At 33.3% G+C, this 24,104-nt stretch overlaps 4 protein-coding genes across 7 annotated transcripts; 2 read left to right on the top strand and 2 right to left on the bottom strand.

Moving 5' to 3' along the window:
- Nucleotides 1-1,945: 1,945 nt before the first annotated feature.
- LOC138131742 (uncharacterized) lies at nucleotides 1,946-10,770 on the top strand. 2 transcript variants are annotated; one of them, XM_069048925.1, is made up of 6 exons: nucleotides 1,946-2,214; nucleotides 7,073-8,057; nucleotides 8,225-8,407; nucleotides 8,680-9,231; nucleotides 9,287-9,709; nucleotides 9,766-10,770. In XM_069048925.1, the coding sequence occupies exons 1-6, from the start codon at nucleotides 2,192-2,194 to the stop codon at nucleotides 10,111-10,113; spliced, it is 2,514 nt and encodes an 837-aa protein (XP_068905026.1). In that variant the 5' UTR covers nucleotides 1,946-2,191; the 3' UTR covers nucleotides 10,114-10,770. The 2 variants fall into 2 exon arrangements, with proteins under 2 accessions (XP_068905026.1, XP_068905027.1); XM_069048926.1 differs by having other exon boundaries at nucleotides 1,947-2,214; nucleotides 8,225-8,362.
- Nucleotides 10,172-15,654, bottom strand: LOC138131744 (uncharacterized). Its single transcript, XM_069048928.1, has 9 exons — nucleotides 15,166-15,654; nucleotides 14,927-15,094; nucleotides 13,312-13,566; nucleotides 12,953-13,031; nucleotides 12,376-12,749; nucleotides 11,908-12,324; nucleotides 11,469-11,853; nucleotides 10,961-11,413; nucleotides 10,172-10,904 (listed from the first exon to the last, which is right to left on the bottom strand). Exons 1-9 carry the CDS (start codon nucleotides 15,336-15,338, stop codon nucleotides 10,845-10,847), a joined length of 2,364 nt encoding a protein of 787 aa, XP_068905029.1. The 5' UTR covers nucleotides 15,339-15,654; the 3' UTR covers nucleotides 10,172-10,844.
- Nucleotides 15,655-15,764: 110 nt separating this feature from the next.
- LOC138131746 (solute carrier family 35 member E2A-like) lies at nucleotides 15,765-17,730 on the bottom strand. Of its 2 annotated transcripts, none has more exons than XM_069048934.1 (6): nucleotides 17,275-17,730; nucleotides 17,092-17,227; nucleotides 16,925-17,040; nucleotides 16,691-16,877; nucleotides 16,437-16,649; nucleotides 15,765-16,387 (listed from the first exon to the last, which is right to left on the bottom strand). In XM_069048934.1, the coding sequence occupies exons 1-6, from the start codon at nucleotides 17,492-17,494 to the stop codon at nucleotides 16,195-16,197; spliced, it is 1,065 nt and encodes a 354-aa protein (XP_068905035.1). In that variant the 5' UTR covers nucleotides 17,495-17,730; the 3' UTR covers nucleotides 15,765-16,194. The 2 variants fall into 2 exon arrangements, with proteins under 2 accessions (XP_068905035.1, XP_068905036.1); XM_069048935.1 differs by having other exon boundaries at nucleotides 16,437-16,637; nucleotides 17,275-17,713.
- A 201-nt stretch (nucleotides 17,731-17,931) lies between these two features.
- On the top strand, nucleotides 17,932-23,450 carry Dys (Dystrophin). Of its 2 annotated transcripts, XM_069048924.1 has the most exons (5): nucleotides 17,938-18,521; nucleotides 18,573-19,268; nucleotides 19,322-19,634; nucleotides 21,573-22,033; nucleotides 22,088-23,450. In XM_069048924.1, exons 1-5 carry the CDS (start codon nucleotides 18,270-18,272, stop codon nucleotides 23,237-23,239), a joined length of 2,874 nt encoding a protein of 957 aa, XP_068905025.1. In that variant the 5' UTR covers nucleotides 17,938-18,269; the 3' UTR covers nucleotides 23,240-23,450. The 2 variants fall into 2 exon arrangements, with proteins under 2 accessions (XP_068905024.1, XP_068905025.1); XM_069048923.1 differs by having other exon boundaries at nucleotides 17,932-19,268.
- The last annotated feature ends 654 nt before the right edge of the window (nucleotides 23,451-24,104 follow it).

Below are 24,104 nucleotides of genomic sequence, written 5' to 3'. Positions count from 1 at the left end.
CTTAAATAGCAGTTCTTAAAATAAGCAAGTTACTGTTTTTATATTGCTGTGAGCTGTAACATAATATGCCAGACATAAGTTGAAGAAATCAACCATTGTAGGAAGTGCTACAACATTACCACAAGGTATATTTTTGTTCTCACATGCGATCTTATTTAATTGCAACGGCAAAAACTGTTGAAGAATGATCACGAAGAGGGAAGACATTTTTTGAGAGGCTTAAATTGAATGACCATGAAACAGAATAGTCCAATTTCAAAATTTTAACTTGACAAACTCAGAAAAACTCAATTATGTCAGTCATATCTAGTCATCAAGAATAGTTACTAACATTTCCAGCGCGATAACTAGGTTTCAGGCTCGAGGCGAAGCAGAGGGCCTGATTAGTTGGAGCGCTGGAAAATACTTACCGTACGATATTTTTATAAAACTTTTCAGATTTCAGAGCTGCCAACTCGATAGGTTGTATTTTCCCTATTATGATTCTGATTATTTATTAGTCAATAAAGATTAAAGAAACAGAAACAGAAACAGTAACGGTGTGTTTACCAGTTAGGGAAGCGAAAAAACATTTTTTTTTACATTCTCTAACTACACTGGCAAAAAATATTATTTCAATATGTATCAATAATATAATAATTGCCTTACCTAGTATGTTGATAGGATCTACTATAAAAAATGTAAATTAACTTTAATGAATGATTTAAAAACAATGTTTCCTTTAATTTCCGTTGGTATGATCATGTCCCCATGCATAATAAGTTTCCTTATCCTGCTATATAGACACAGTTTTCATTAAAATTCTTATACCACATCTCGAAATTAACGTGACTGGAATTATTTATTTAATGAGTCAACAGCAAGTAACGAGCGCGCCTTTATTGTGTTTTTTATTTATTTTGGAAGAGAAAACAATTGATTAGTACGGTTCTATATACATCAACAGTAGTAATAAGGAAGTGAGGTCTCTAACACGTATTTTCCATTTTTAGGTTACTGTAACCTGCCAGGATAATAACAATGTATAAATGTTGCTAGTTAAAGACAATTAAAATATCTTAAACCGTTTAATTCCTAACATTACACAGAAGAACATTGATGCCTACGTATTGAAATTTTCACTTTTTCATCATCGATTCATCGAATGATAGGTACGTGGTTAAAATTACCGATGTTGTTTGGTAAAGTGAATATTTTTACGAATAAAAAATCATCACTTGACATTTAATATTGGTTGCAAATTCGACATGAAATATCAAGGTTATTACACTACGAGAACTAGTTGTATTTGCATTACTTTGTACAACCACAACCATCGTACGATTGCAATTCAGGAAATTTGTTCGTGCCGAGGCTCTTCTTTTGAACTTTATTTAGTTTTAATACGACATTGAACACTTGATCAAAATCCAACACTTTCTAATGAGATTATTATATCTCAAGACGAGGCGAACTGAAGAGATACGAATAACATGACTCACTATCAAAATCGCAAATTGTTCTTTCTTGTTTTTCATCGTTTACAAATTTTCATTTTACTTTAGACTTTCTCTTATAAAAACGGTTTACATTTTCAATAATATTTGCCACATACTAATTAATAAGTTCAGAGAAACGATATAAAAAACAAATAAATTGATTAGAAATTATTTGAGCAAATAATTAGCACGAAAGCTGTAAGTAAGTATATCATAATGGCGATACCTCTACTTTTTGAAAATGCCCTCAGTTTATGTTCATGTTCATGTTACTTTTGTGTTGTTCTTTCGAATTCGGTAGTTAATTCCCTATTTGTAACATGTTGAAAAAAGAATAGTTTGTCGCCTCATTTGGCGTTGAAGTCTCCACCTTGTTATTCAGATGTATTAAGTCCGGTTTTTGCAGGAGGATATCCAGGGACGTCTTTATGGATATTTCAGGTTAAAGAGAGCGCTTATAAAAGGCAGTTTAACAGTAGCTTGCTGGTTACTCGGGGCCTCAACAGCGAAAGTTGCCCTGGCGGAGTTCTGTGGTGTGTTTGTTGTTGGGCATGTGGCGTTGTGTGTAACGAGTGAGATTCCGGGCTTTGTATAGTGACATAGTGTGGCTAGTGCAGCTCGACGCGGCAATTACTGCCGCCCTCAAATAAAAATTTATTTCAATTAAAAAACAATTATTTTTCGCCGACGCAGTTTTGTGGGAAGACTGGAAAATGGCAAACGGCACTTTTCTTATGTAAGTTTTGACATTTTCTTTTAATTTAAGTATGACCAAATTTTAAATATGCCAAGTGATATCTGTCCACTCTACGTATAAGATCAATAAAGAAAGTCGAAACTTAAGTATTTCACGTAACAAGTGGCAATATGTTTAAACACGTAACCAAATGTTTGAGTTGAGTTTTCGATTTTGTACTTAAAAATGTCATTCAGTGCCTCGTTATTGATGAAATTGAGTATTATTCAAGTGAAATTTTGAATGGTGAGCAAATTCAGTATTGTACCGACTTATATTTGTTAAATTAACGCTAGCATCTGGTACCGCTAATTCTATTGTATGGGAAAGTAATCTAGAAAAAAATATTATAACTAATAGTTAATCTGGGTTAATAGTTTTTTTTTCTAACTTTAACATTTCGACATACTATTTCTTGACTTGCTAGTAAAATTATACATATAATTTAATAATTATCAAAAATATTGTAACCCTATAAATAGTATAAGAGATAGATTTTAATCAAGCACACTTATATATTTCAAAAAGTGCTCTGATGGTTACTAAAACAGTAGAAATTTCTTTATTACTTTTCTAAATCAATCAAACTGGTTATATAGCAAATATTTTTTAATATAATAAAATATGAATTCAATGACAAATAATATAATGTCAAGTTTTATGTTATTTGACCCTAAATTAGAAGCCAAAAATGACAGAATGCCGTCTATACACATTTTGTGTTTCTCATAACTTAGCTGCTTAAACAAATATATTTTTTTAAACAGAGTTTATTATCAAATTTAATTCAAAAGACAAGCTGACCCTTATTTGTAGTTGTTAATTATTTGATGTACTTATTGAATCGCTCTTGACAAAAATATTTACTACATAGGTTCCCCTTTTACTAATGTTGAAGTGAAATATAGTTTACAACATTATTATTTATTAATTATTACCTAAATTTAACCAATTAATTATATAATTGTTCTTTACTTACTGTTTCGATAATACTGTTAGGTTCTTTTTGTCTTGATTCTAGTAGAAAAATGTAACAACATACATATTTGAATTTAAATTTGTTTCAAGCGTTCACTATGTAATTTTCATTTAAGTTCGAAACAGTTTCACTTCTGCTGGCAAAAATAATAATTTAATAGTAAAACTGTGTTGTAATGTAATGTAATGGTAATGTTAGTCAGGTAAAACATGTATATACAGGGTACAACTCAATGGGGCAATGTCAACTCATGTTAGAAAATATGAGAAAAATAGTAAATGATTTCTATATCTTTTAGATTTGAAGATATTTAGGCTCGAAAGTTGCAGTTTGATCTCATTTATTTCAACTATTAAAGAAGATTTTGATTATTTCTTTTTCACTAGCTAGTGAATGATTATGATCAGGTTTGCAATTATTTATTTCATTATTTACAGCAGTTCCAAAAAAGTCAGTTACAAAAAAGAAGATTGATTTGTTTAAACATTTTTACCTGATATTTTAATGACTACTTAACAACGTGCCGTTACGTTGTTCCGGAAATTTTGGGCCATCCTGTATATAATATTTTGATTCTAGATTGTCATCAAGATTAATAAAGTTAAAGTTCAGTAATACTTCAATAGTTTTTTTGATAAAGAAATGCACACAGATATAATACATAATCAGTGAAAGATGATTTATGCGTCATATTGCAAACATAAATTTCACTTTCTTTTCAAAACAATGGAAAAGATTTATCATAATTTAGACCTCGTTGCCTACGCGGCGCCAACTTAACGTTTCTATTGGAAACAATAGCTATTAGCTAGGTATTTTGAAGATCAGAAATAGGAGATACGTAAGAAGGTTCTTTATTCGCTATTTTTATATTTAACATTTATATAACATTATAATGTTCATGGCATCTTCATTAAAATTTATGATCCTATACCCGTTAGCTGTGTGCAGTTTGAACTTTACTCACTCAAGGTTTTTACTTTTACCGCTTCGATGGAATTAATAAGTACTACAGTAGTATTAGACATCTCTCAACAGGGAAAGTGGTAGACTGCGGTTATCTTTTTGTAGCTTGAGACCGCATTATTACATTGTAATATTGGCTCTTTTGCAACTTGTTAAAAAATAATGCAATCACAACACGAATATAATGGGAAAAAATTTAACAACTTGTGAACTTTAGTCCTGAATGGGGTCAGTATTACGTCTGAATAAATGCAGTACAACTATTTGAAATACTTGAAAAATGTTGGAATTTGGGTGTTTTCTATGGCACAGTTTCAATCAGTTGTACAATTTAAAGGAAAAAGTATAATTATTCCACTTACACACTTGATGAAGAGAAACTAGTGAAGACATCCTCACGATCTTCGCAAATTATTGGTGCATTTCTCGGCTCTGCAGTACTCAAAGACAATTAACATAACAAATAATTGTAATACTCACGACCGCTCATGAAAGGGTCAAATTTTTAAAAAATTAACACGCCGTATAATTATTGCAACTCTCAAGAAAATATGCGAATTGTTGCTAGCAATTAGACTATGAAATGTACTAATGAACAAAATAATTATTACTTTTATGCAATAAACCACGCTGTTTTGACACTACTTGTTTCGATAAATGCATCTTGTCTGTTGCATTATTCCTGGTGTGAAGAAATTTAACTACAGAGTTTCTTTACACGATGCTATATTGAAAGGGAAATAGGATCTCGTTCGCCGGAAGCGCATCAAGAATATTTTTGGGGCTGAAACTTTCTTTCTCTCTGGAAGGTCGTGATCTGACCTTGATCAACAAATTTCTCCATCTTTCACTCTCTTTTGCCCAACCCAATGGGGATTGTATGTCAATGGCATCGACGCCACTGCCCATTGACAATGAAAGTGATTGGAAGTTAATTTGATTTTCTTAGAAACACATTTTTTCTACCCCAAAACGATTCGAAAATTTACGCGTTTGGAATTATAAACTTTCTTCGCACAGTTGACATTATCAAAATGATTAAGTAAGTGTCTGAATAATGAACGATTCACATTTAAAAATCAATTGTGTGACATCAAAATATATTTATAAACATAATTAGAAAGTTATCTCGTAATGCACATGTCTGTATAAAAATCATATTTAATCATGGTTGTTCTCTCCTTACGTAACTTTATTTCTTCTTATGTATCTGCTTAACACAAGATTTAAATTGCAATTGCTACACAATTTTGACGGAAAATGCGGAATCATTTCGTATAATACAAATACTGATACTAAAAATTTTTTAATATCATTTATAATGTTAAAATCAATACCACAACATAACAAATGCAAAATATTTTTATTATTTGCAAATTAATAATTTAAAATGCATTCACGTTGTTTTGGTATAATGGGAGGTCAAATTTTGCATTTAATTTGGTTGAATTAGGTTATGTTTTTCTAAGTTTGAGGTTATAAACAGCGTCAATGTCTAGTGCAGGAGTGCAATGTTTTACTAGTTTGCAATAGAAGAATACTCAGACATCGCGGGAATTCAGCAACATATTACCTATGTTCATTTTGATAGGTCCGCATGGCAGGCACTTTAGTGACGGCAATCAAACAGTGTGTCCAACGTTAAAAAAATAAATCATGCCCTCCCTTTATGCCAAAACAACGCGAATGGTGTTTAAATGTTGTAATGAAAACAGTTTTTTTCTTGGATTTGAAACAATTATTTTTACGTTGTTATTAGCAATATTAGCGTTAGAAAAATTAAACAGTTTAAACATTTTTTTAATATCTAATTTCTACAGTTTACAAAGGATTACTATTTTGTAACAAGGAATCATGTTGAAATCATTTCTATTTATAAAAAATTTACGAAAATCGTCATTTTAGTTCAATATACAAATAATATATCTTTATTGCAATCATCATTAGCATTCTGAATCAACTTAGCGATTGTATACATGTAAACTCTCTTAACTTTACGCAAGATGTTTATTTAAAAATAACTACATTTCTGTTTTCAATCTCTCCAAAGGTATCTCGTATAAATTGCTTGAATTATTATGTAATTTTTTAAATATATAAAAAATGGAACATTGTAACGTATTTGGAAAAATATTTTATAAATTGTAATTTACTCATTCTGTATCTACGTTAAGAATTATTATCAGTTAACGGCATTTGACAGACGAATGTCAATACTATACAGGGTGTATCTGAATTCGACCGACAAAATTTCAAGGCAGATTCTACGATCAAAAATAAGCATAACACTCTTAATACATATGGGGTCAAAAACGCTTAGTTTGTGAGATAATCAAGAAAAACATAAAAACAAATTACGATCTGAATTTCTTGGATTTTATGGGGTTATCTGTGCATTGAACAGGGGGGCGAAATTTTGGCAATTTTTGTAAATTGTACATTGCTCCTTTTTATTTTTGTACGTTTCATCAAAAAATTCTACCCGATTTCTTTTGTTGCTGATATAATTTTTAGTCGATTATCTGACAAACTAAGCATTTTTGACTCCATATGTATTAAGAGTTTTATGCTTATTTTTGATCATAGAATCTGCCCTGAAACTTTGTCGTTGGAATTCGGATACACCCTGTATAATTTTAAATGCATAAATTATTACAATTTCATGTGAGAACCAATTATTTGAACAATACAATTCACTAATAATTTGTTAAAATGTCATCTTCGATGGAATTATTGGAATTGGTTGAATAATAATTGCAAAACTTCAAGTTCTAATAAGTAAATACCAGCAACGTTTTAGTGTTTGTCTAACACGTTTTAAACCTGACTAAATGCTTGTTAGTGATAAGTTCGCATTGCTTAAGTAGATGTTGCTAATCCGTTCAATATTTTAAAAGTAAATTTTAATTTTAGATTTGTGTGCGTAACGATTGTAGCAACTTTTGCATTCCCTCATCCAGGAGAAGACGTAATCACACAACCCAAACCTGGCGAAGAATACGTTTTTGTTCAAACCTCAGGTTCAGGTGCCCGTCCTATAGCTAGAAAAGACAAGCACAACAAAGAAGACCGTCCTTTCGAAACCGCACATAAACTTCCACCGTCAGTTACTTATGCTTTAAATCATGACGAATCTAATGAAAAAGTTGAGACAAAAAGTAAGCACCACAAGAGGGAAGCTGATCCGGGCGAAGCCGCAGCACCAGCTCCAGCCGGTGCAATTAAATTAGATGTACACAAATTATTAGAAAAGTATAAAACTGAACTAAAAACGAGCACAACACAGGCTCCGAAAAGGACGACAACAAAATCTTCAAGACGAGGCGGTAATAAAAGAACAAAAAAAGAAATTAAAGAAGAGCATGTTGCTGTCACTAGCCCCAGTCCAGTTTTGACCACGGGAGCTGCTGCCCCGAAAAAAATTGATGACGATATTCCATTAGTTGCTAGCGGGAGCGAAAAACAGCGATCTCGAATCCAAATCAAGAAGGCCCCAAATGGCCAAGAATATGAGTATGAATATGTCTATTACTACTATGATGACGACGACGATCAGAAAGTTACCAACTCTCACGATGGCCCGGCGCGTAATCAGATCTCAAAATCCTCCACTAAAGGTCGAAATAACGTGGAACGAACCAGTGCTGCTCCCGAAGCCAACGAAGTGGTACCTTCATCGAAGGGACGCACCAGAGGACGGCAGCTCGGCGAAGAGGAAGTTGGGGAAGAAAGACTTCCCGCCAATACTAGGTTTCCACCAAGGAGTCGAAATCTCAACACCACACCTTTGCCGGAAGAGGAAACAAAGGCTACACGAGGTCGAGGAAGAGGAAGGCCAACTACTGAGGCTGCACCTAGCGCTGTGACAGAAGCTGATAGTATTTCAGACGAAACTCAGGTCAGTTGTGCTTACCTTGAATTAAAGTAGGCGTGAAATGGGCACATGAACTACCGTTATATTTTTTGATGAATTAAAAAATCACATTTTTAGATTTATAAAAATGTAAAAGTCAAGGAAAACATAAAATTGTTAAATATGCGCATATCTAAGTTTAAACGTTTTAGGGATCTCGTGGACGTACACGTGCTAATGTGAGAAGACCTTCTTTGGAATTGGTGGACAACGCATCCTTTAATACTCACCCGGGATCTGAACCTTCCGCTAGCAGTCCTTCTTTCCCTACAGACCTTCCAGCAGGACCGGTACGTTTCTTGGGAGCAACGCCTAATGAAAGTGTGGATCCACCTGTAAATACTAATTTCAATTTGCTTTCAAAGTTACACATTTCTGTCAACACCACATCTTTCATTTTCAAATTTTTAATATTATTCAGAAAAAGTGAAAAGTGACGAAAAGGTTAAATATCTAAAGTTAATTGTTGAAAACTAAGGAAAAGAAATATAGGTACTGCTATTTTTGACTGGGCCACAGACAGATAACACCAAATTTTGATATAAGAATCATACGAACTTAAATCTGCATTTCAAGTTTATGATCTAACGGTTTGTCACTGTTTTAGGAACCTATCAACTCATCTGATAATACTCCTGAAAAAAGCAAAGAAGAAGCCGTTACTGAAGCCGCAGAAGAAGAAGAGGGAACCACAGTAATGTCTCCGATGGATAAAGTTGCTTTGGATCTCTATGCAATTCTCCAAGGTACGCAGAAGCTTTCTGGAGAAGATGGCGATTTAAGTACTGAAGAAAACACAACGGATGGCGAAACCGCTGAATTAACTACGGTGGAACTTACTACAGAACAAGTTGTAGAAACAACAACTCCTACTACGACCACCACTACAACCACTACTACTACTACGACTCCAGCTCCTACAACAACTACAACAACTGAAGCTGCACCTCTAGGTAGAGGAAGATTCAAGGGTCGCGGACGAAAAACAACTCACTCAGCGTCTACTACCGAAGCTACCCAAACAGAAACAAAACCAAAAAGCAAATTCAACAGACCCAGTTTTGGAGGAAGACACAGACCAGGTGCGAGAACTACCCCTGAACCAGCAGCTGAACAAGAAGTATCTAAAGATGAAGCAAAACCAGTTAGCCATTCTAGGGTAAAATTTATTTGCTTTGTTACATCTAAATAATTTATTTGTGTCTACTTTTTAGCCCACATTAAGTCGATCTCGATTTGGTGGCACTCGCACTAGGACCCGCACAACAGCCGCCCCTTCTGAATCTCAGGATGACTCTGCTAGCAGTACATCGGCTCCATCTTCGAGACCAGGTTTAACTAGACCGCGTTCGTCCTTCAACCTAAGAACTAGAGGCCGAACAACAACCGCAGCTCCTGAAAGCAGTTCTTCGTCAGATGACGAAACAGCATCCAGCTCCGAGACTGTCAGTACCACTGCGAAAACTAGAAGAATACAAGCTGGTAGTGGAGTGAGACCTTTAAGACCAGGACCCAGGATTAACTTAGCCAGAGGTCGACCTGGTCAAACTACAACAACTACAGAAGAACCAGCCGTGGAAGATCATGTGACGGGAGACGAAGAACAGCCTAGCAATGCAGAAACCTCAGAAGAAAAAGTACGCAAAAAATTATACCTAACTAAATTTAGTTTTGACAATATTTTTGTTTTTAGGAGCCAGAAACTTCGGCTGCTCCAGTAGATAATAGTCCCCTAGGTAGATTAAGAAATAAGCATCGTGTCAATGTACAAGCTCGTCCTAAAGCTGCTGCCAGCACTCCAGTACAAGTTAGGCGTGTTAATCCATTACTTGCCAGGAGGAGACCAGGTCAAACAACAGAAGCTTCTTCTAGTGAAGCTCCACAGGAACCTGTCAGTACTGAAGCAGTTTCGGAAGCAGAAGAAGGTGAAGATACAGAGGCTCCAGCTGCCATTTCCAGTACCACAACTGAAGAGCCTAGGGGATTAAACAAATTACTGGCCGGGAGAAGGAGATTAACAAGACCGGCAGCTCACCACTAAGGCTGATTAATAATTGAAAATCGTGGAATACTTATATTTGAATGTACATTAAGATAAAAATGTATGAAATAACCACGAACAAAACTCTTTTAAATGGTTTTCAATTTAATTAGAATAATTTGAATAATGTGCATTCTATCGTCGTTATTAAAATATAATAATGTCCTATCGTGAAAGTTATTTATTATTTGCAAATTATGATTATAAAATACATAGCCCAATTCTTTAGTTTTTGTATATACAAAGTTTTCAAAGTTCCATTAAAATAATGTTTGCTTGGTTAGGTACTTAATAATGTTGAGCTTAAGATTTTATAGATAAAAAAAATAATTTAGACATTTATGTGCAGGCCCAAACTGTGCCAATATTATTGTATACATTCAATAAATGTAATTTATTTTTAATAATTTACCTAGCAATCAATACGACAAATTAAAATGGTGGATAACAGAACGAAAATATCCTTACATTCACAAATGAAAAACTATTCCTTTTCAAAAAAAAAAAAAACCGAAATATAACTTAAACGGAAAAAGCATCTAAGCAACAACATGTAAAATGTTATCTAATTCTTTTTATTTGCCTTTGCTGAGAATTTTTTATCATATTTTATACGTTACAGTATGAATTTAAGGAAAAATAAAAGAACCATTGTCATTTTATTTTTTATTATACCTTTGAAAGTATATGAAAAAAGAAATAATAATAATCAAAGTATTTTCCTAACACCACTAGCATTGATAACATTCTCTTTTTAGTAAATCTTCGATAATTGTAAGATACTGTTGTGTCTAAAAACACATAGAAATAGATTAGAGAAATTTTACAAATAATTTTAAATACTTACTTCATACTTACTAAAAGAAGCTCTTAATATGAAGCTTTTAATAGCTGCTACTGGAATAGAGCAAAATCCGTTATATGGTTCTTTTCGAATGACCGTCAACCAAACATCTAACATTTTAACTAAATTCTTGTTATATTCAGAGTCACAAACTGATAAACATGCCATTTCAATGTGAATACTACTACTAACTGTTTGAGCTAACCAGGGTAATCGTTTTAATAATATTATTATACAATCATATACTAAAGCTTGAAGAGCAAAATTCAACCCATAATCCAATATTACGTGATATATTGCCAAAACACTTCTTGCATCCACTGTTATCAATGAATACTTACAAGTCAGTACATAGTACAATAGTTTAAGACTTTTGCCAATTTTTTCCGTCGAACCTTTAATGAACACTTTAAAATCTTCTTTTAGATTGTATTTCATTTGTATTTTATTACGTTGCTAAAATTGTAATCATTCAGTAATAAAAACGTTCGTTACAAATTAATATATTTACTTGTATTAAAATTATGACTTTAAGAAGTCTAATAATTTCCACGGCCGTCGAATCATCGACTTTATCTATAGTATCTATAAGGTAACGAAGGTTCTCTGTATTGCGACAAAATTCTTTAATGGCGCAAGGGTCGTCCTTACTACTCGCCAAAAGTTTACTGCTAAATGTGCAGGCGCCCTTTAATACTTCTGAATCATTTAGAGTCGGTATAACAGCACCCATTACGGAACAAATTAATACACAGTCGCTGGAATCCAAAGGAATTCCAGGTTCGGCAATTATAAGATTACGAAAAATTGTAGGTTTGTCAACTGTTAAAGGTAATACGAGTGCTACATCTCTAGAAACGTCATTATTTGCCATTTTACGTAACAACAAAGCTGATCTAAAATCAAAGTGTATATCAATAATACGACGTGAAACCACTGACTATACTGACTTCAATCCTATGTTTTTTGCCAATAAGGTATTGTCCAAAATAAGTGCTAATAAAACTCTCTCGGCTTTACAAGTTTCGATGACTGACATCAACATTTCTTCACGGGTTTCTTCGTTTTCGATTGTGTCCATCCACTGACTTAGAATGAACATTTTAATTGATTTTGGTGCTTTCTCGAGCATCCATTTTAATTGATGACTATTGTATGAATACAAATGCGAAATGGTACACAACTTTTTAAAATAATTCAAAAGATCATCGCCCAAAGTTCTGGTATAAAAGTCGATATATTTTCCATCTGTCAGGACCGGATAAAGAAAATATAGCGATTTCAGGACACAAATACCGATAGTTTGTCGTCGATAATAAAAACATCTTGTCACAGCATTTAAGACATCTTGTTTTTTCCATAACATTCTAAGATAGGGGGGGTTTAAAATATTATTTTTAAAAATCAGTAAATGTTACCTGCTGTACAAAATACACATATGACAAATACAGAGAAATATATCACAATCTGACTGTGGCCAACGTTCGACATCTTCAGACAGGCTACTGAACTGATTTGAAATTTCTTCTGTTGAAACATGGGGTAACTTCTCTTCGTCGAAAAATTCCACTAACATAAATTCCAGTAACTTGAACGAACCAACTCTTAATCGAGAGTTAGCTGTATATAGGCAAATATCACTTGAAATTTCTGTTAAATTTTTGTATAAAGAATTGATCAATTCCTTTAATTTTAAATTTTCATATTTTGCATTATTTTTCAGATATACACAATTGTTATGTAGTTTGCTTAGACAATCAATTAAGTTTAGGACAAGATCTTCATCGTATTTCTGCAATAAATGAATTTATTTAGTTAGTAGGTATTACCAATACAAACACTAACGCAGACATACCATGAAAGAACTAACTTTATTTATTAATTTAAATGCAAATTTTTAACTGTTCTCTTATTTTTTATTGTACTATTGTATTATTTATAATAATAACAGAACTAATTACTCAGCTCTCCGTAACAATAAACAAATAATCTTACCCCAGTAAATAGCTCAAGAGATTTATTTATTAACCACTCCCAAATATCTTGGAAGAGTTCATTCAAAAGTTTAGATTTGCTGTAAAAAATGTACATCATTTCAAGAATTAATTGCAGTTATAAAAGATATCTTAATTTACGAGTAAGAGGTTTAAAAGTAGCCACAACTGGCATAACTATCGGTTATTGTGTTTTTATAAATAAAAATTAATAACTAGATACCATCAATACGAAATTAGAAACAATTTTAACTATCGTTTGAAAAATAGTAAAAACCAATAAACAACCTACTTTGCGGGAACTTTTAAATTACTACTCTTGATTTGGGAATTAAAAGAAGATGTATTATATTTATTTACCTCTTTAAAATAAGGTTAGCAATTACCACTAATTCCATGAAGGCACCATATTCTTTGAGTTTTTGAAACAGATCAAAAACAATGCGATTTAATGAATCTGGGAAATTTGTATCTAACAAATAATTCAAAAGAGGTGCATAAAATATAAAATTTGATTTTTGCACTATCTTAAATCTGCACATTTTTATCATAACTTCTAATATTCTTTCTCTATCGAACACATTCTTAAATGAATCGTCCATTGATTTACTACCTCTAAAAAAAAAACTATACAGTTTATAGTAAGCTCAAAGGATGATAAAAAAATACAGGTGTTTTTTAAATACATGTACAAAAAAATTCTCAGGTGTTGGGAGTTTCCAAAAGATTCAGCAAACCTTTTTTTATCACCTGAAATGATGGGGATATGTTAACCTTTTCCACTCCCATTCGGGCCACTGATACATTATTTTGGTATATGTATTAGCATACAATAATAAATTACCTAATCATTTTTGTTGAAGCTTTGCTACTATAAAGTCAACGTGACAACTGTCAAGTCAAGTATGATAAGAAGTAAGAGATCGTAACTACTTTTTTAAATATCAAACTTATGAAATAAATGGTTGATTTAAGAGGAAAAGTGTATTGTATTTGAACAGTTATGTTATACAGGGTTATCCTAAATGATTGTAGTCGAAGTAGGCGTGAAAACTCAATGTAAAATTTATGGTTGCCGCTCCACATAAAAAAAACATCAAAATTATGTGAATAAGTGAGTACACACGGGAGTTAAATTGGGTGCAAAACAAGACAATATTTCTGGATTCAATCGTTAATTTAACAAAAATAAATAAAAACCTCATCATCGCACTTTTCACCTAAAAAATGACAGTGACAGCGACAAAACTGACAGTTCACATGAAAGCGGCAAAAATGTAATAACATGGGCATGGCCTACTTCGACTACAATCATTTAGAATAACCCTGTATTATAATATAACGTATAAATTCAAAAACAAAAACATGAAAAGAAAACCCATTTAAAGCACATCAAGATCACTAAAGGTATTCAAAGTGACGTCCACCGTTTCTCACATATTATGCCACAACACGGCGAATCAACGATTGTTACGTTCTGCTTGCTGATCCTGTTTGAATTTCAGCAACATTTTGAGTTCGATTTGTCAGCTCATTTATTGTATTTACGGGTGTTGTTTCATGTGACCCCACAAAAAGAAATCCATCTCTACATATGATTGGTACTTAAATAGTTATTTACGAGCCTAGTGCGGGAAGACGATGTTCCCGCATGAGCGCATTTTTTTAAAGCACGAGCGACCAAGGAAGGAATGCCTTTAATTAATGCGCGAATGAGCGGAAGATGTTTTCACGCAAGTGGCTCGTACAATATTTTTTTTACGAACATTAAATTAAAAATTTTTGTTTCAATACAATAAACATAAACGAACATAAAACCAAGTAGGCAGTGACCTTTGGTTATTAGAAGCAATTGCTTCACTTGACATTTTATATTATTTATATTATTATTTTAAATTTAATCAGATTGTCATTCCGATTGCATTAATTAGCAAATATATCTATTATTTCTTAAAAGTTGAATCAAAACACATACCTGCATAGAATCTTTGACAGTAATTGAAAAAGTAATAAGATTTCATTGCAGTCGTCATTAATGTTCGTTAAATTAATTAAAATGAATTCCACGGTATAATCAAACCGTTCATCATTATTGTAAAAATCTTCGTAGTCACTAAATAAATCAAGAATTTTTATACTTAACCTGCAACATATAAATAAAAAAATACATAAAACTGATCTGTACAAATAGTCAAAAATCCTCGTAAATCTTACATTAAACTGTCACCATCCATGAGGGTAACATTTAAAAGTTTTTCGAATGGAAAACGGGAAAAAAATAACTCGGCTTTTTCCTTATCTTCCAAAATTCGCTGTACCGTACTCACATTCTTAACAAATTGTTGAAGCGTTTTAGCTGTTAAATCAAATGTTTTCCACAAATCCATGTTTAATTTTTTTAGTAATCGTTAGAATTCATATTATTGATACCTATTTAAATAATTACACCCAAGAAGCATAGGTATGTTGAAATCTATAGAAACACCGAACAATCATAAGACATTTGACGTTTTGTAACTAGATTAAAATTATATATTGCAATAAGATATGACGTATGATCGTTTTATTTGTTCACATCGTCGTCCGCGCCGATATTACGATCAGCGCAGACGACGGTTCACATGCACTACGTATTAAATTTAAAGAAAATACGCGACTTTTACACAAAAAATGAACGAATTTAATGATTTTAATATTTTGTTTACACCTGAAGTTTGCAACGCTATATGCAATTGTTTTAACAAAAAAGGCAAGGTAACTTAATCACAGACTGGGCATTATGTAAATATTGGGAAAAAAAATGAAAAACCCAATATAAAACAACAATTTAATAATTAATATTTATAAACAATTTACAGTATAAAAAATGTCACATTATGTACACTTCCTCAATTAAACGATTATTTGCACAACATATTGGAATGTTGAATTAAGTACAACTTACACAACCATATGAAACATCACTTTATTAATAAATTAAATAAATAATACTAAAAGAATGTAATTAATTTGACCAAATTTACAACACATATTTGTTTCCTCACCAGATATGTATATCCAAACTAAGTAGATATACATAACATGAGTTAGCAAACATGTCCCATCAAAGCTTGGACCCTGCATTTTTATGATCATTTTCTGTTATAAAAATGCTAAATGAGTTATCAGGAAGATTGTTCTCAATTGACAAAAACAGATCACATTTTTAATGTTGAAATAAAAATGTTATAACATCCACTGTTCCTAAATTGCTCTAACTTTTCTTTGTATTAAATTAACTGAACTCAACCTATCATCATATTCTTGTGCTTTAATATACATAAATACACCTGCTATCACAGTAATGGTGCCTACAGCACTCAACACAGTAACCTGGTTTCCAAACATCACCACAGACAACCATATTAAAAATGCCCTCTTTGCTGTGTTTGCAACACTATAAAATAAAGTAATCAATAATTTCAAAAAATATTTGTATTATTTACCTGTGAGTAACTGGACTAATATAATCCATCAACACATATGCTGTGATGCTTTGGAAGTGGAAAAAAATACCATTCAACATAAAATAAAAGATTATGTTAAAGTCAACATATTTATCATGATGCAAATCTACTAGAAGTAAAGTAGCTGGAATTTGAATAACTACACTTGCTATACTAGTATAAAACTGTAATTCTGCTGGCCTTAAACAAAAACTTAAATAAATTTGAAAATTTACCAATTTTAAGTATCTTACGTATATTTAAATTTATCTCCTGATATCAACATCTTAGAATAAACATTTTGTATACATTCAGTCAAATTTGTTGCCATTGCTGCAACAAATCCACGTATTTCAAAACTAATTTCATTAATTGAACATAAGGCTAATCCAGACATCACAGGTAATAAACTTAAATTTACATACAATCCAGTTTGTTCACCTAAAAGATAATGATGTGGAATTAGAAGCTATTATTTTCCAACTCACCTAATAAGAATCGAGATATTAAAACTGTAAATAAAGGGGCAGAACTTTTAATTGTTTCAGTAAAACTTACTGCAACATAATTTAAAGCTACTAATCCCAAAACTACTGTAAGAAACCTGAAAGATACACATAAAAGGTTGCTAAAAATTTTTTCTCAATTAATCTACCTTGTACATCCTACCAAAACCATGTGTCTGTAAAAACCAGGTGGCTTGCTGAGTCTTTGAGATGGTTTATACATTCCACAAGGGAAATATAACTGTACAAATCCACATGTAGCTGTCATTAACATCTGGCAAGCTCCTAGTAATAATGGATGATTCAAGAGAAACTTTTTAAAGGAGCCTTACCTAAGACAGTAGGATTTCCATTTAGGTATGTTAAAATGTATTTATTTAAAAATAAAGTGCAACCACTAAAAAAATACCATAACAGTAGAAAAACTATGGCTCGAAGATTGGCAAGGCCAGCTTTGTGGTTGTCCACTTCTATCAACTTTTCTTTTTTTACAGGTACATTATTCTCTTGTTTAACATCGTGGGAAATGAGATTAATTGGAGCTTTCTCCATTATTTTAACTGGTGTAGTGAACAAAGATCATCTGAATACCATCACAACGTTAACTTGACTTTTACACCCGACAGATAAATCAAACGAGATATTTATGTTAATTTTTACATGAACATTAAAATGTAGTTGCAATTTGAACAACGTACGTTGACAATAACTACTACTTCTTACGTCAACGTAGTTACAAATCACAAAACTACATAACCTCAACTAATAACAAACTTTTGTCAAACAATACGTGCAGGGTTGCCAAGGTTGCCAAGTAAGAGATATTTTTTAAATTTCTTCTTGGTTGATGGTTGGTAATGCACAGTGACGGAACTGATTAATTTTTAAAAGGTCGACGAAAATAAATTACACTTAATAGGTTAAAAATTAGTAGACATGTAATATCGTAAATTATATTTTCATCGAAAAATATACAGTCACGATCATTTTATAGATCCCACAGGGTTGTTAACTTTTTTCATTCCATCAAGAGGCAACGCTGTAAATAAATTGTCAATGTGACATTTTTCTCATTTTTACAAATCTGATTTTTTTTTAATAAATTGTAAGCAGCAGGCGCTAATAACGCATTAAAACGGAGGTTGTATTGATTATTTCTTAGCAGCATGTTAGGGAGTGTTATGATAGGGAAACAGGTGCGCGGTCATCAACCCTCGACGTTGTAAACATTGATCTGTATGAAAAGCCTCAGAGAGGCTGAAGAAATGGCCTCTCAAAACCCATTTTTGTTAACATCCAATATGTGACATCCGCCCAATTAGTCAAAATGCAGAAAAAAGAAGAAAATTTTGAACAGAAAAGATTAGAGCTCGAAGCATGGCTTCAGAGGATGGAATCAAGACTAGCGTCCATGGCAGCTGTGGGACATACGGCTGATGTCCTCGAGGTACAACTCAGGGAACAAAAAGGGTTGCATGCAGAACTGCATCAGTTCAAAGCACAAATCGAATCGTTCCATCAACTCACTCAAAGACTGATCACTGCACACCAACATGAAGACACTAGTCGCTATAAAAAGGTAATTGGTCATGTGGATCTTCACAATTTTCACAAAGTGAAAATCTTTCAGGCAGCAGAATATATCAATCAACATTATATTCGACTTGATGCTTGTGTAATTAATAGAGGAAAATTGTTGCATTCTGCTTTAAGCTCTCTACAAAACTTAGACCGCTCTCTTGATAAATTCTTGGCATGGCTTAGTGAAGCTGAATCTGTGGTTGAAACGTTAGAAGGAGATGCAGAATCTCGCAGAGCTGCTCATCAATTAAAAGAATTGCAAGCTGACATTGAAAGACAGGCACCAGCGCATGCAGCTCTTCGTTCTTCTAATCTTGCCTTGCTTGGATCGATGGCGCCTGAAGACGCTTTAATGCTTCAACTCAAAGGAGATGAAATGGAAAGAAGATGGCAAGCGTTAAGAACTCGAACTTCAGATCTTAGAAATCGTTTGGAACATAATGCCGATTACTGGAACGCACTTTTACTTTCACTGAGGGAATTAACAGAATGGGTTATTAGGAAAGACACTGAACTAGGTTTAGCAGCGAGACAAGATGATCACCGCGCCTTTCGCCAACAATTAGAAGACAAAAGACCCCTAGTTGAGGCGAGTTTGAGGAGTGCGCGTCAATTTGTAGCAGGAGATCCATCCGGAGACCTTGCAAGAAATTTAAGAAGAGAATTAGTAAAATTGTCAGACAAGTGGAATGCTCTGATAGATAAATCTGATCAACTGGCGACGAGGTTTGAACAAAATACAATTGTAGGTTTTTTCAATTGCAATGATCATTGAAAACTGTAATAATTCTTTTTCAGAAACTTAAGCAGCTTACTTTAACTCTTGAAGAAGCTTCTGCAGCTGTTTCAAGATTAGAGAGAGCTACATTAAGTTGGAGTGGACCTAGAAGTGCCGCCGAAGCTAGAGAGCTGTTGGCCAGTTTAAGGAACTTAGAAACTCAACTTCCTCAGTTACAACGATCTTTAGAGGAAGCACGAGTTCAAGCTGCATCGCTAGGAAATGCATTGCCAAATAATTTGGCCACGCAACTCGAAGATTGCAGTGCCAGATGCAGAGCACTTCAAGCGGCAATTAGAGAAAGAAGGGAACAACTCACCAGTACAACACAAGGTTAGTTTAAAAATATATATTATGATTTGATGTAATCACATATTTATATATTTTCCGTCTTGAGTGGTAGTTCTTTTATACTTTTTTCATCCACAACATGTACCTAACTATTGGATTCAGTTCATCTAAACTGCTGCCCACATATATGTAAATTAAAAAATGTTGTTGACCTCATCTAAATACTTATCTAATTTTACTACTGAAAAATCTTCGTGCCTACAGCAAAACTTTCACATTTGGTCACCAAAAGAAATTGAATTTACCTTGAGAGACTGCAACGCACGTGAGATATTCAACATAATACCTCTAACACAGTTTGTCTTATATAACAATACTCGCGAGTGAGAAAACAAGTGATCAAGCTGAAATGTGATTTAAAGGTGTTAAATCATTTGTAGGCGTTAAAAATAAACTGTTTGCATAATACGTTTACCTACTGGAAAAACAGATGTCGAACGAATTCTCCCATAAAATTTAAGTGAGTGTTACGGGATCAGTAAAATAATTTATGGAGATATGTTTCAAAGACGATACTTTAGAAGTATGTATTCAAAGTTTTTACTTTTAAATTCTACCAAGAAAAACATGTGGACAGATATATTAAAATGTTTAATTGTTTTTAGAAGTCAGTGGTGATCTAATTATTTTAATTTGTTTCATCTATGTTTTTAAAAATGCCATGTGAGTAAAGTAATACTTTTTTTAACGAGAAGGAAAATTTGCCGCACGAGCGAAGCGAGTGTGTAATCCGCCGAGTAAAAAAAAAGATACTTTACTAACGAGTTGCATACAAAAAAATTTTGGCGCCCGTAAGTTTAAATAACTATTATGAATGAAAAATTTTATAATTGCGTTAAAAAATGACACGCTATGGCACTTTTTTTAACGCTTTTGGACCGATTCAAAAATCACATATTTTATGAACGCAAATGAATGAAAAATCTTGCATATTTATTATGTTTATTCATAGTTAAACTCATAAAAATTCACTTTGAATTGAAATAAATATTCAAATGACATAACATGTTTTATGAAAACAATTAGAAAACTGAAACTAAATTTGTTTATAGCGGTCAATTGATATATTTTTAATAACAGTAACAAATGTGAATTTACTTTTGCAATTTTGGTATATTTATAAATAATTATGGAATATACCGGGTGTATCCGTACGGTGATAGATTGTACGTTTTTAAATTCTAGTTCCAAAACATAAAGCAGTGAAAAATACTAAACTCTCCATCTCAATTGTTTCACGTTATGTAGAAAACCGTTGTATTCCTGCAGATTAATTCCCGCCACACTACTCTCTGGGTCTGTCTTTTGTCAAAAAACGACCAATCTATCAGAGTACGGAGTATACAACAATTTTAAGTGGTAATAAAACTCGCCAAGGACAACCAATAAGTTTAGTAACTTTTTGGGGAAAAATTGCCCTGAAGCTTTATAAAAATCATCGAAAATTTTCCAGTAATTGACTTACCCATCCATGGCCTGGTTGATCCTGAACACTGCTCAAAATATCTTCCTTTTGATAAATGTGTCGGGCTTGGAACGCGTTTTGAGTATTACAGTTATTATTGCTTCCGCAAATTAACACAAATCACTGACAACGGCAAGACGACAACTGACCGATGGCATTATTTTATCGCTTTTTTTCAGTTGCAGTTAAGAAAAAAACAATGGAAAGGATTAGGAACCTAACAAGTTTTTACTGCTTCTTACTGCTTACCTAATTCATTATTTTATTCACGGTCGATTTTTTTCTAAATGAAATGAAAAGTTTATTTTAATAAATACAGAGATGGTAAACGGCTCGTGAAATTAAAAGGGGGTAAAATAACAAAATAATTTTGAGAATTTGCAAAAATGTTATTTAACAATTATGTTAAAATTTTGTACCTATTTCTGATACACCTGTAAATAATATATTTTCAGGAGAAATATCTCCTGGACCACCGAGCGTTCAACCACCTTGGGAGCGTTCAACTACTCCTAATAAAGTTCCGTATTACATAAACCACAGTACTGAGACTACGCATTGGGATCATCCCCAAATGCTCGAATTGGCCACATCTCTTCTGCAACTAAACGAAGTGAGATTTTCCGCTTATCGAACAGCTCTAAAGTTGAGAGCCATCCAGAAAAAGTTATGTTTGGACCTGGTCAGTATTAATGCTGCTTCAGAAGCATTCGATTTACACGGTTTGAGAGGGCAGAATGACAAATTGTTAGACGTTGCGGATATGATCTTAGTGTTAAGAGCAATTTATGGAGCCGCAGCAGGACAACAACCAGCATTAGTCGATGTTCCTTTATGCGTCGATTTGGGTCTGAACTGGTTGCTGAACGTTTATGACAGCCAACGCACAGGACAACTCAGGGTCCTTAGTTTTAAGGTAAATATTTTATCCACAGTTTAAACAAAAATAACGTGTTGATTTTTGTCGCAGGTTGGATTGACTCTTTTGAGCAAAGGCCATTTAGAAGACAAGTATCGTTATTTGTTTCGACTAATTGCCGATCCCCAGCAGAAAGCTGATCAAAGAAAACTGGGTTTACTTCTGCACGACGTCCTTCAAGTTCCGCGGCAACTCGGAGAAGTTGCCGCCTTTGGAGGATCCAACATCGAACCGAGCGTTCGCAGTTGTCTCGGAGACCGAGAGGAACTCGAAGCTACTCACTTTCTAGCCTGGTTGAAACAAGAACCTCAGTCTTTAGTTTGGCTACCGGTTCTTCATCGACTGGCAGCCGCGGAAACTGCTAAACATCAAGCGAAATGCAATAGTTGTAAACAGTATCCAATAGTGGGTTTAAGATACAGATGTCTAAAATGTTTCAACTTTGACATGTGTCAGTCATGTTTTTTTGCGGGAAGATTAACGAAAGGACACAAATTGTCACATCCTATGCACGAATACTGTGCCGCAACGACATCCGTCGAAGATATGAGGGACTTTACAAAAGCGTTAAAAAATAAATTTAAAAGTAAAAGATACTTTTTGAAACATCCCAGAATGGGATATTTACCCGTGAGATCGGTTCTGGAAGGTGACGAATTGGAGAGTCCTGTGGCATCTCCGCAACACAATGACATGCATTCTCGTTTAGAAATATATGCCAGCCGCCTGGCAGAAGTCGAATTGCGTGCCGCATCTCCCGAAGATGAGCATCGCTTGATCGCGGATTACTGTCAGTCTTTGGAAGGCGGTCCTGCAAGTCCCGGGCAGCTAATGTTGGTGATTGACGAAGAACAAAGGGCAGAATTGCAGGAAATGATAAGAGAATTGGAAGTGGAAAATGCTGCTCTGAGACAGGAATACGAACAGTTACAAAGAGGCGCGACTCCTCATCCTCCCCAACCCCAGCACGACGTCTTAGCAGAAGCTAGACTGTTAAGACAACATAAAGGGAGATTGGAAGCTAGGATGCAAATTTTAGAGGATCACAACAGACAATTGGAAGCACAACTGCAAAGACTGCGGCAGTTGTTGGATGAACCTCCAACGTCAACATTGCAAACAAGAAGTGTCACTGCGTCTCAGTTAAATCAAGACACTCCAGGTAGAGTAAATCAACCACCACCACCTGCTGATCATCGCTAGCCATATCATTCTATCATATCAATTAGTTGTAATTGCTTGTCTACCATGTTAAAATGTACTCATACTAATCATATCATAATACACATCGATGTGTTCGTTATCCGTATTTGATTGGGTGGCTGAAGCTAGAATGTTTATTTTATTAACGTTGTTAATTTTGCTAGATTTCAAAATCGTCAAACAAAACTAACCAATAAAAGTATTAAATACTTTAGTTATATTATTTTCAATAGAACCCCATGTAGTGATTTATTTACTTTACGATAAGCAAATTCTTTTTTATTATTGTGTAATAAATTTAATTCTCTGTGTGCTAACTACATAAATTAATTGTAATCTTCTTCGAATCACTAAAGTTTTATGATATTAAATTAATATTTAAAGATTTTGTCAGGCGTACGAATTACGTGTTGTGTTGTTTTCTTTATTACGAATGCCGAAATATAATGATAAAAATAGGTGTGTCAAAGATTTAATTATTTTAAGAACATAAATAGCGGCATTTTTACCCGGTATAAAAATTTGAGCTGTACAAATATCACTGAAACCCCTGTGTCAAATGTTAATAGTTGAAATTATTAACTATAGTACTAAACAGATATTTTTTAAAGAATTGGTAAATTAATACTGAGCATTTTAAGTTATGTAATAACTTAAGTCTACGTGCAAAGTGGAGGCAACAATGGATAATAAATAGCTGGATGTTACAAAACGTGAGTTCGTTAGTTTAAAAAGTAATTCGATTTTTTTTTCTAATCAATTTCTTTTGCGGAAAATAATGCAAAAAACATCGCAGTTTTACTAGACTTTCACTTTTGTAAGAAGAAATTGAAAGTATGTGCTTACTTGCGTTTTTTTTTTTTTA

Source organism: Tenebrio molitor, chromosome 5 (assembly GCF_963966145.1).
Source record: "Tenebrio molitor chromosome 5, icTenMoli1.1, whole genome shotgun sequence".
NCBI classification, from domain to species: Eukaryota; Metazoa; Arthropoda; class Insecta; order Coleoptera; family Tenebrionidae; genus Tenebrio; species Tenebrio molitor.
Note: the sequence above shows the minus strand (reverse complement) of the source record. Positions and strands in the feature narration are given on the sequence as shown.

What these genes read in the sequence shown, in the direction of transcription:
- LOC138131742 (XM_069048925.1), top strand. Translation starts at nt 2,192, where the DNA reads ATGGCAAACGGCACTTTTCTTAT. An exon ending in ATGAAAGTGTGGATCCACCT is followed by an intron (nt 8,408 to 8,679) that starts GTAAATACTAAT and finishes TCACTGTTTTAG; the next exon opens with GAACCTATCAACTCATCTGA. An exon ending in CAGAAACCTCAGAAGAAAAA is followed by an intron (nt 9,710 to 9,765) that starts GTACGCAAAAAA and finishes TTTTGTTTTTAG; the next exon opens with GAGCCAGAAACTTCGGCTGC.
- LOC138131744 (XM_069048928.1), bottom strand. Translation starts at nt 15,338, where the DNA reads ATGGATTTGTGGAAAACATTTGATTTAACAGCTAAAACGCTTCAACAA. An exon ending in GCTAACCTTATTTTAAAGAG is followed by an intron (nt 13,032 to 13,311) that starts GTAAATAAATAT and finishes CATTTTTTACAG; the next exon opens with CAAATCTAAACTTTTGAATG. An exon ending in CTCTTGAGCTATTTACTGGG is followed by an intron (nt 12,750 to 12,952) that starts GTAAGATTATTT and finishes CATTTATTGCAG; the next exon opens with AAATACGATGAAGATCTTGT.
- LOC138131746 (XM_069048934.1), bottom strand. Translation starts at nt 17,494, where the DNA reads ATGGAGAAAGCTCCAATTAATCTCATTTCCCACGATGTTAAACAAGAG. An exon ending in GTTTTGGTAGGATGTACAAG is followed by an intron (nt 17,041 to 17,091) that starts GTAGATTAATTG and finishes TGTATCTTTCAG; the next exon opens with GTTTCTTACAGTAGTTTTGG. An exon ending in GGAGATAAATTTAAATATAC is followed by an intron (nt 16,650 to 16,690) that starts GTAAGATACTTA and finishes AATTTATTTAAG; the next exon opens with TTTTTGTTTAAGGCCAGCAG.
- Dys (XM_069048923.1), top strand. Translation starts at nt 18,270, where the DNA reads ATGCAGAAAAAAGAAGAAAATTTTGAACAGAAAAGATTAGAGCTCGAA. An exon ending in GGTTTGAACAAAATACAATT is followed by an intron (nt 19,269 to 19,321) that starts GTAGGTTTTTTC and finishes ATTCTTTTTCAG; the next exon opens with AAACTTAAGCAGCTTACTTT. An exon ending in TCAGGGTCCTTAGTTTTAAG is followed by an intron (nt 22,034 to 22,087) that starts GTAAATATTTTA and finishes TTTTTGTCGCAG; the next exon opens with GTTGGATTGACTCTTTTGAG.